This window comes from Brassica oleracea, chromosome C6 (assembly GCF_000695525.1).
Source record: "Brassica oleracea var. oleracea cultivar TO1000 chromosome C6, BOL, whole genome shotgun sequence".
Classification (NCBI taxonomy): domain Eukaryota; kingdom Viridiplantae; phylum Streptophyta; class Magnoliopsida; order Brassicales; family Brassicaceae; genus Brassica; species Brassica oleracea.
Window position 1 is genome coordinate 17,376,083 of NC_027753.1, and position 9,907 is coordinate 17,385,989.

The 9,907-nt window shown below is 35.7% G+C and overlaps 3 protein-coding genes across 3 annotated transcripts in view; 2 read left to right on the forward strand and 1 right to left on the reverse strand.

Moving 5' to 3' along the window:
• Positions 1 to 1,580: 1,580 nt before the first annotated feature.
• LOC106298561 (probable LRR receptor-like serine/threonine-protein kinase At1g63430) lies at positions 1,581 to 5,048 on the forward strand. The gene is made up of 12 exons (XM_013734698.1): positions 1,581 to 2,007; positions 2,157 to 2,295; positions 2,403 to 2,474; positions 2,600 to 2,743; positions 2,840 to 2,971; positions 3,060 to 3,173; positions 3,248 to 3,312; positions 3,409 to 3,800; positions 3,865 to 3,997; positions 4,085 to 4,242; positions 4,319 to 4,528; positions 4,624 to 5,048. The coding sequence occupies exons 1-12, from the start codon at positions 1,932 to 1,934 to the stop codon at positions 4,927 to 4,929; spliced, it is 1,941 nt and encodes a 646-aa protein (XP_013590152.1). The 5' UTR covers positions 1,581 to 1,931; the 3' UTR covers positions 4,930 to 5,048.
• A 1,214-nt stretch (positions 5,049 to 6,262) lies between these two features.
• Positions 6,263 to 7,304, reverse strand: LOC106297005 (RNA-binding protein NOB1-like). Its single transcript, XM_013733280.1, has 4 exons — positions 7,096 to 7,304; positions 6,854 to 7,022; positions 6,625 to 6,744; positions 6,263 to 6,543 (listed from the first exon to the last, which is right to left on the reverse strand). Exons 1-4 carry the CDS (start codon positions 7,254 to 7,256, stop codon positions 6,391 to 6,393), a joined length of 603 nt encoding a protein of 200 aa, XP_013588734.1. The 5' UTR covers positions 7,257 to 7,304; the 3' UTR covers positions 6,263 to 6,390.
• Positions 7,305 to 8,317: 1,013 nt separating this feature from the next.
• LOC106297612 (zinc finger BED domain-containing protein RICESLEEPER 2-like) overlaps positions 8,318 to 9,907 on the forward strand; it is a 2,203-nt gene continuing 613 nt past the window's right edge. The window contains exons 1-4 of the mRNA XM_013733817.1: positions 8,318 to 8,347; positions 8,459 to 8,582; positions 8,969 to 9,129; positions 9,231 to 9,905. Of these exons, the coding sequence (XP_013589271.1) occupies positions 8,318 to 8,347; positions 8,459 to 8,582; positions 8,969 to 9,129; positions 9,231 to 9,905 (990 nt within the window). The remainder of the gene's footprint in view (positions 8,348 to 8,458; positions 8,583 to 8,968; positions 9,130 to 9,230; positions 9,906 to 9,907) is intronic.

Sequence of the window (9,907 nt, forward strand, 5' to 3'; positions counted from 1 at the left end):
TAATTACTGGACAATCAACCATAACCATTATCTACCGTCATTTAAGATGTGTACACATTATTCAAACGATGAAAAAGGTGCAGATAACTTTTCAAAAAGTGACGAATTTTATATTCTATTTTGTGTGCAATCATACATTACTTCCACTAGAACTTACCTTAAGAATATTGTTTAATAATTGGCTAGATATCTACCAAATTTAAAAGCATAATTAGAATAACCATAAGAGAAATTTATTACAAGGAAATATATTTTTCGTAATGAAAATGATTAGAAAATGACAAAGAAATGCAGATTAGTTAGAGTAGGACCCCCTTTTAGATGTGAATCCTAATTTACCTTATTATATTGAATGAATAAAAAGGAAAAAAAAGAAGAGCACCAGAAAATGTAATTTTATGCAAGTGTGTATACGTAGATTTATTTGCTAATCTCTTATAGATTACATTTTGTAGTACGTATGTTCCAATATATGATAAATGTTAAAACCAAAATATGATAATAACACTAATACAAATCATAAAAATGTAAATTCCATTTATAAAAGGAAGAAACTATAATATATATACTAGATTTTGATCCGCGCTTTCAAAGCGCGGGTTTATTTTTGTTTTTTTTTCAATTGACAAATATTTAGTAAATGTCACATTTTCATATATTTGTGTTTTATTTTATAAAAGACTTAAAAATTTTATCTTTATTTATCGTATTTCATTTTAAATGACTATTTATGTTAAAAAAATTAAACTTTATTTTTTTAATGAATTAAGTTGGTATAACTCTGATAAATTAATTTTATTATGGGGTTAATATTTTAATTAAAAAATTATATACTTTTAATAAAGATTTATACTTTTCAATAAAAAAATTCAATTATTTTTATGAATGCTTAAATTATATTAAGAAAAGAAAAAAATAATAATTAAGAATAGTTGAAAAAAAATTATTTGAACTTGGACTCAATGGTCCAAAGGAAAAAAAAAAGCTGAGAATTGAATCTGATTTTTTAATAGGCCCAAATGGCCCAAGAGAGATTTGATTTGGGCTGGATCCAAAAATAATGACCCAATATAGATTTGTTATTAATATTACTTAATTGCCCTTAATGAAACATGCAATGTTAGTGAAGGAAACATGCCCCTAAGGTAATTATGACAATAGGATCCTGCTTTTAATAGTATAGATATATATATATATATATTCGTAAATTTGATTGGTAGCAGGTCTGAGTCATCATATAATAAACCATTTTGTCCCTCTCTATCAGGTAATATGATGCATGTTCATACATTGGTCTTCTGAAATTCCAATACCTTCATCATTTTTGGCTTCCAATTTAATATACTATATAAGAAAGAAATATAAAATAAATCTACAAATGTACATAGATTTCCAATAATTTAATGTAATAAAGTAATTTTAGTTAAAGATAAAGAGGCTTATAATTCTTTTACAAAAAAGGAGCCTAATAATTAAATTAAAATTGTATTCCATCTTTCTTTAAAGAAAAAAAAGAAAGATTAAAGCACAATTTCTTACCCCTTCCAGAATAAAACAAAAATACAAAACTGTCATTTGATTCCACGGGTCTCTCTCTCTGTCTTCTTCGTCGGTCTCTGTTACTTAGAAACTTCATTTTTTTTTATAGGTTTTTGCTAACTGTTAGATACAAAGTATTATTATTTGAAGTTTTTTTCATTGTTGTCAAATCTCGTTCTCTTCAGTTACAAAGCATTCTCCAATAAATCTCTTTGTCTCTTTTTTACCCAAAAAACAAAATCTATCTGTCTTTGTTGTTAAATTTTTCATGGGGTCTTTGTGGTGATTGCTCAGTGCGAAGTTCTGGGTTTTGCTTGCTTCAAGTGAACTAAAGGAATCTTTGAAAAGGTGGATAACAAAAATAAGAGATTTTTTACTTATTTACTGCAAGTATGGAGCTTCCTCTTGTGAGTATTGTTCTAGTAGGGTTCCTCTTTGTTTCCTGTGAAGCATTGGCCTCTAAAGAAGGTACATGATTTGTACAACCTGGAACCTGAGAAAGTCTCAAAAGTTTTAGTCTCTGTGAACAATGCATGTTAAAACTTTCCTCATTAGTATCTGAATCACTTGTAAAGAGTTTGCTTTTTAATTCTAGTGTCTTGTCGTTCTTGTACCAGTGGAAGCTCTGAGGAGACTAAAGGAGGCTATGTATAAGGACCCTTTGCTAGTCATGTCTAATTGGAATGTTTCCGATTCTGACCCTTGTGATTGGAAGGGCATTAAATGTTCTCCATCTAAAGATCACATTATCAAAATGTAAGAAGCTTTGATCCCTTTCTGCCTCCCTCCTTTATCTATAAAGTTTTTTTTTATCAGAAGACATTTGATATATATATGTTTCATGCGGTGGATTGATAATGCAGAAATATATCGGATACATTGATGGGAGGCTTTCTTGTGCCAGAACTTGGTCATATAACCTACTTGCAAGAACTGTACGGTTCTGATTTCTATTGACACCAAAAATAACCTGAAAATATGCAAGTTTTATGATGGATAGAGAGTTTTGAATTTTTTCAGATGTTTTTTTTTTTTTTCTGTGTGTGGAATGCTTCATTAGGATCCTGCGTGGGAACATTCTAATGGGGAAAATACCAAAAGAGATAGGAAAGTTGAAGAAACTCAAGATCTTAGACTTGGGAAACAATCATCTAATAGGGCCCATTCCAGCAGAGATTGGAAGTTTGTCTAACATCAAGACAATGTAAAATTAAAAAGCTTTAAACTTTTGGGAAAGTCATTTAATCTGATAATGTGCTGAGATAACCATTATTCTCTGTGTTTGTAATTACATTTACAGAAACCTTCAGTCTAATGGTTTAACTGGAAAGTTACCTCCAGAGATTGGAAACTTGAAGTACCTTAGAGAGCTTCTTATTGAAAGGAATAGGCTTCAAGGAAGTATACCTGTCGCTATAACAAGATCAGAAAAGTGAGTTTAGCCAAATAACCTTCAAGGTATACTTATATTGAATGTCTATGATGAAAATGTTAAATATATGTTTTGTCTGAATCATCAGGTATCCAAGTGCAAACATCTCTGGTTTGTGCAAGTCTCCTCATTTGAAAGTGGCAGATTTCTCCTACAACTTCTTCAATGGAAAGATCCCGAGATGTTTGGATTACCTTCCAAGGTAAAAGATAATCCATTTTAGATGTACTTTTTTTTCTACATCTGATCAAATATATCTCCTTTGTTTAATGGTAGAGAGAGGTTTCAAGGAAACTGCATGAAAACAAAGGACGTTAAGCAGAGGCCTTCTTCAGAATGTGGTTTGTATAAAATATGAGTTTTTACTTTGTTGACATCTATAAGATTAAGCAGGGGCATTCTATTTTACCTACCTTTTTATTTTCATTTTTGTATAGCGAAGAAGAAGAAGAAGAAACATATGTGGCTTCTGGATTTTGAGATAGTCACAGGATCATCGGTTGGTTTGCTCTTTCTAGTTGTGACATTCTCTGCGTTACGCTTCTGCAACATAAAACGCACTCTCATCGTTCCTTGGAAGAAATCTGCAAGTGAAAAGGAAGAGCACTTCACTGTCTACGTTGATTCTGAAATGCTCAAGGACGTTTCAAGATTCACAAGACAAGAGCTAGAAGTAGCGTGTGAAGACTTCAGCAATATCATCGACTCTTGTGCAAACAGTCAGGTCTACAAAGGAACGATCGAAGGCGGGACTGAGATTGCGGTGATCTCTCTCTGCTTTAAAGAAGAAGATTGGACTGCATACCCTGAGCTTTATTTCCAGAGAGAGGTTTTGTTCCCCTTCTTCTTGCAATAAAACATCAGTCATATCCTCTGACCATTCATTGTTTCAGGTTGCGGATTTGGCTAGATTAGACCATGAGAACGTGGGGAAGTTACTTGGATACTGCAAAGAGAACAAACCGTTTACAAGAATGCTTGTTTTTGAGTATGCATCAAACGGGACACTATACGAGCACCTCCACTGTAATCATATATATGATCAAATGTTTTCTTACAGTTTCCACAAGAGTAGGAGTTAGCTGTTAAATGATAAGGTCTTTTATTGTGCAGATGGGGAAGGCAGTTTAGTCTCGTGGGCAAAACGCATGAAGATCGTTATAGGCGCCGCGCGTGGTCTCAAGTACCTTCATACTGAACTAGATCCTCCATTTACAGTCTCTGAGGTTTGCTCAAATGCTGTGTATCTCACTGAAGATTTTACTCCCAAGGTAACATTGAAACCTACAACAGTTAGCCTAAAGCTTTACTTCTATATACTCTTAAATCATTCCTTCTTCTTTGCAGCTGGTTGATTTTGAATGCTGGAAGACGGTTCTGGTGAGGTCAGAGAAGAATTTAAGGGATATCAATAGTGATCATGGAGCTATATGTGTACTTCCCAACGCAATGGAGCATCGAGATCAGAATTTGAAAGGGAATATCTTCTCATTTGGCTTACTTTTGCTGGAAATTGTGAGTGGAAGGCGCCAAGAAAGAGGCTGCTTGGTTAAATGGGTAAGTAATGTTAGCTTTTCTCTATACGTCTAACTTTATGCTAATGTGTAAACTAAACGGGTCCAATGGAACATAATAGTGGGTTTGTGGTGTAGGCAAAGGAGTATGTTGGTGGTGCACCACAAGTGTTGGTGGATCCAGAGCTGGAGCATTTCAACCAAAAGGAACTGGAGGCAGTATGCGAAGTGGCGAGCCAATGCTTGAACTTGGACCTGAATGATGAAGAGACTTGTTGTTTGGTTAAAGAGCTTTGTGAGACATTAGAGAGTAGAATCAGTGTGTCCATTTCAGCGGGGCTCAAGTCGTCTTCTTTGGCTTGGGCCGAACTCGCCCTAGCTTCGCCTTCTAATGAAGATAAAGATGAATATCAAAGGAGTAAATGGGCAAGCACTCCATGTTAGGAGTCAAACCAATCACCCCTTTGATACCTTAGAACACCAGTTAAGGCTACTCCTCCAAGCTAAGATAGTTTGTGAAAAAACAGACTAATAAAACAAAACATAAGTTACTTCAATTTTCTCTCCGCCTCTCTCTTTTACTTTTCTCATTTAAATAAAGAAACTAAAAGCATACGTTCAAACAATTACGGAAGCAAATTACATTAAGGGAAACGTGGGATCTGTGACCATAATAAAATACATGCATCCATAATAAAATAAAGATGGTTTGGTTGTTGATTCAGCAATTAATTACCGACCCATTTAACATAAACCAGTTTAAGATTTGCACCTTACACGGAATGAACATCATATATATAAATTATTTTATACATTATATTTTTTTACATATTATGAAATAATAAATATATATTAATAATTAAAAAGTCAGTAATTATTAGATATATAATTAAATTGGTGCGAACATATAAATAAATTGTATTAATCCAAACAATATTTTTTCTATTTGATAGGATATATATAATAAAATTTAAATGATATTAACATATATTATATATTTTAATATTAATGTCTATTAAATGATACTTTCTACTCATATGGTTTTTTGATCATTTGTATCTTATAGCAAAATCTTTAAATTAGTGATAACAAAATTTTCATTGTGAGATTAATAGTTTTAGTAATTTAATTTTTTTTTAATTAAGCTGTCAATGTTTTTTCAAAGATTTTATCAAAAAATTGTTCAAAAGTAAATTTTCAATTAAATATTTATGTATTTTATATGGTATATACTTTAATTTAAAACGATATATACATATATATATATATATATATAAGATTTTCTACTTATTTGATTTTTTAATCTGTTAGTGTTTCTTCTTGATTGGATTCTATGAGATCGTTCGATATTAACTTCGATTGTTCTTGTTTGTTTTGGAGATAAACGAAGAAAACGTAAATCGCAAGCAACACACAAGATTTGTTCACCCGGACTTCATTTCCAGGGAGAGAAGCAACTTTTGTCTTGCCCGGGCCTTGGCTTGTCTCATGTTGGCAATGAGAATACGAAATGGTACAATGATCTCGTGGGTCAATCCAAGTTCAGAGATAATTTTACCAAAAAAAAGAGAGAAAGAAGCCTAGTCCTAAGTAGCTCAAGCCTAATACAGGGGCTTAGTGAGATAATAAACCACAAAGTTAATTTGTTTCTGTCAGGTGTTCCTTATGGTTAGTTTGCTTTGAGATACATATTGCAAAATTTTCCTAATTGCGACTCTAGTATTCTCTAAACTAATTTTCAGTTTGGAACAAGAAATTAAATTAAACTGACCTCAAATTCGCAGGTGATGGTGTGACAAAATTCACATGTTAAATTAAACATTTTCAAACCTAGTTTTGAAACTATCAAAAAGAAGAAAAATGTGAAGAGAAAAAAAACATTGGCACAAATAAAAGTAGAAGAAATCAACAGTGCATAGAACGAGAGTAATGGTTGTCATTAGGGTTCCGTTTTTGACTGAAAACGGCCATAGCTTTTCTCACAGGAGGCTGCAATGGTGCTTTTCTATCACTGTGATGGTGCATGAACACATCGTCTGATATAAAATACTCATCTCCCTGAAAAAAAACCCACACAACAAAATAATCAAATCAAAATGTTTTCTTCATCTATCGATTAGCGTTTCTATAATTACTAACCGGTTTGCTTGCTTTCTTCTTGGTCTTGGGATGGAGATACTTTTGAGGAAGTTGATCTTCCCTTAAAACTAGATTCTTGGTGATTGCGTCTCTTCCGCTTTTAGGCATTGGCATCGAAAACTGCACAACAAAAGAAGAAGACAAGGGTTTCTTGTTTAAGAGCAGAGAAAACAAATTATTCAAACAGCAGCAAAACATGGTTGTTTCCATTTAGCTTCTGACTACTTACTTTGGTCCCTCGAAGTGTAACACGAGGTTTGCGTGCAGCTATGATGGTGCCATTCTCGCCTATTGTAACCGCTACCTTTCGCAGAGTGCCCCCATTACCGCACTTGGGACAGAAGATTCTTCCAATTTCAGGAGTTACTGTGTAGCAAGCATGGCATTTCAACACCCACCTGAACATCCATACGCAATCAAGTATATTACATCAATCTCAGCTAAAGGAAGATCTGATTCGTAAAGGCGTACCTGTTCAGTTGGCGAATTTGCATTCCTCCGGGTGCAAGCAAACGCAAACCCATTTGAATAATAACATTTTGCATTGCATAGTCACCGGTTATACAAGCTACACTTGACTCAGATAAGGCTCTCAACGACCAACTCTGCTCGCTGCCACCATCATCTGCCATGCCATCGATGATGCCTCAAAGGTATCCCCAGCTAGAGATGTCAAATGGGCCTAGTGTCCATGAGTAAACCATGTCCATATCTAATTGGACTGACCATTTTTGACCAAAAAATAAAGTTGTTCAATTGGATAAAAACTAATTAAACCCAAAATTATTGGGCTTCCAATAGTTTTCAAAATTCTAGGGTTTTCAACATTTGGGGGAAATCTCTCAAGCTTAGATCTCATCTCTCTCTCTCTCGGCTCTCTCCGTGGGTTTTCAAAATCTCTCTCTCTAGACTCTCTCCGGGAGTCGACGTCTCTCCGAATCTCCGACTCTCCGTCTCGACTTCTCTCCGACTCTCCGTCTCGATTTCTCTCTGACTCTCCGTCCGTCTCGAGTCTCAGTCTCGCACTCTCTCAGGTTTGGTCGCTTCAGATTTGCTTGTTTGCATGTTTATTTTGATGGGTTTGCTGATTAATGTTTATGTTTGCAAGTTAAATCAGGTCATTAAATCAGGTCTTCTCTTAGAGAAATCTCTCTCTCTCTCTCGGCGACTCTCGATCCGTCTCTCTCTCTCTCTCTCTCTCGGCGACTCTAGATCAACTTCTGAAAGGGGTTTGCACGTCTTTGATTCTCTTATTTCGTTCATGTTCTGTTTGATTTGTTTGATGGGTCTGTGTACCGGGTTCATGGCTTGTTACTTTCAGTCTTTTTGCTTGATGTTAAGCTTGATATAATCTGATGGGTTTGTTATAGATGATTTGTTCTAGTTTGGTATGGTGTCTTGTAGCTTTGTAAGCTTGATGGGTTTAACTTATATTTAGCTCTCTCGGGATTGTGTTTCACTGTGATAATGTGTTTCTGTTCATCGCTTGTTTAATGATTCATGACTTGTAACTTGCTTACATTGCTTTAGAATGTTTGATGGTTCACGCTTAATGGGTTTGTGGTTCTATTGCTTTCATTGTAACCGTCTTTGGTTCACGCTTGGATTTGTGAGATGGGTTTGTTTGCTTGATATAATCTGATGGGTTTGTTTGCTTGTTTTGCGAGATGGGTTTGTTTGCTTGTTTTGCGAGATGGGTTTGTTTGCTTGTTTTGCGAGATGGGTTTGTTTGCTTGTTTTGCGAGATGGGTTTGTTTGCTTGTTTTGCGAGATGGGTTTGTTTGCTTGTTTTGCGAGATGGGTTTCTCTGATGTTTTTCTTTGATTGCTTTCAGATGGATACATTGAGTTTGAACAATGATGATGACTACGCGAGTGACAATGGGGATTCAGAACAGGAAATGGATGAGAACAATCCTGTGGTGGACGAGTCTCTGATGAGTACAGCCGAGGTGAAAGGTAAACACAAGCGTAGACACTCTAAGTGCTGGAAATTTTTTACTATAGAAGGAGATAGGATGCCTGATGGAAAATTTAAATGTGTCTGCAACTACTGTAACCACTTCTACATCCTAGACTTACATAAAAGTGGAACCAATACCCTTCTTCGCCACTCAAGAACCTGCCCTAAAACCCCTAATAACACATGTCCTAAGATCGATCAGTTGGTGTTTCGAGAAATGATTGATGTGGCTATTGTTGAACATGATCTACCTTACGCCTTTGTTGAGTACAGAAGAGTTCGAGAAGCTTTGCATTATGCCAACCCGACCATAGAGTTCTGGTGTCGAAACACGGCGGTTTCAGATGTTTTTAAGATCTATGGAGAGCAATAACAATCAAAGGTTATCTCTGTCTTATTGCCCACTATGTCGACGCTGAGTGGAACCTTAGAGCTAAGATCCTCTCCTTTTGCGCTTTCCCTCCACCCCATTCTGGTCCGGCCATTGCCATGAAGCTAATGGAGCTGATTAAAGAATGGGGTTTGCAGAAGAAGGTCTTCACAGTAACCGTAGACAATGCGTCCTCTAATGACAACATGCAAGGAGTTCTCAAGAGTCAACTTAGAAAGGATTTAGTCTGCAGTGGAGACTTCTTTCACATCAGTGTGCTGCTCACATTCTGAATCTCATTGTCCAAGACGGATTATCGGTGATAAGTGACGCCTTGGAGAAGATCAGAGACAACATTAAGTATGTCAAGGTCAGTGAGTCTAGAGAGTTGTTGTTTCTAGGCTGTGTGAAGACTCTTGGGATTGTTAAGAAATGCGGTTTGGTTTTGGATGTCACTACGCGGTGGAACTCAACCTATCTGATGCTATCTAGGGTTCTTCACTACAAAGAGGCGTTTAAGAATCTTGCAGAAATCGAAGCAAGTTACAAGAGCTTACCTACAGAGTCTGAGTGGTTAAGAGCTAGGCTGATTTGTGATTTGTTACAGCTGTTTGATGAGATGACAAGGCTCATTTCCGGCTCTTCTTACCCTACCGCGAATCTGTACTTCATGGAAGTATGGAAAATTCAAAGTTGGTTGGGTTCAAATGAGTTCCATGAAGATACGGTGATTGCTGATATGGTGGCTTCCATGAGGTTGAAGTTTGTTAAGTACTGGGAAGAGTACAGCGACATTTTAGCCATTGCAGCAGTGTTAGATCCTAGGCTAAAGTTCAAGGTTTTGGAGTACTGCTACCACAGTTCAGATCCAGCAACTTGTAAATCCCGAATGGATTACATACGCAAAAGGATGTTGAAGCTGTATGGAGATTACAAGAAGAATACTGGTGT

Coding starts and splice junctions, on each gene's coding strand:
- LOC106297005 (XM_013733280.1), bottom strand. CDS start 7,256: ATGGCAGATGATGGTGGCAGCGAGCAGAGTTGGTCGTTGAGAGCCTTA. Junction 6,745..6,853: donor TTACACTTCGAGGGACCAAA/GTAAGTAGTCAG, acceptor TTTGTTGTGCAG/TTTTCGATGCCAATGCCTAA. Junction 6,544..6,624: donor AGAAGAAAGCAAGCAAACCG/GTTAGTAATTAT, acceptor GTTTTTTTTCAG/GGAGATGAGTATTTTATATC.
- LOC106298561 (XM_013734698.1), top strand. CDS start 1,932: ATGGAGCTTCCTCTTGTGAGTATTGTTCTAGTAGGGTTCCTCTTTGTT. Junction 2,008..2,156: donor AGCATTGGCCTCTAAAGAAG/GTACATGATTTG, acceptor TTCTTGTACCAG/TGGAAGCTCTGAGGAGACTA. Junction 4,529..4,623: donor GAGGCTGCTTGGTTAAATGG/GTAAGTAATGTT, acceptor TTTGTGGTGTAG/GCAAAGGAGTATGTTGGTGG.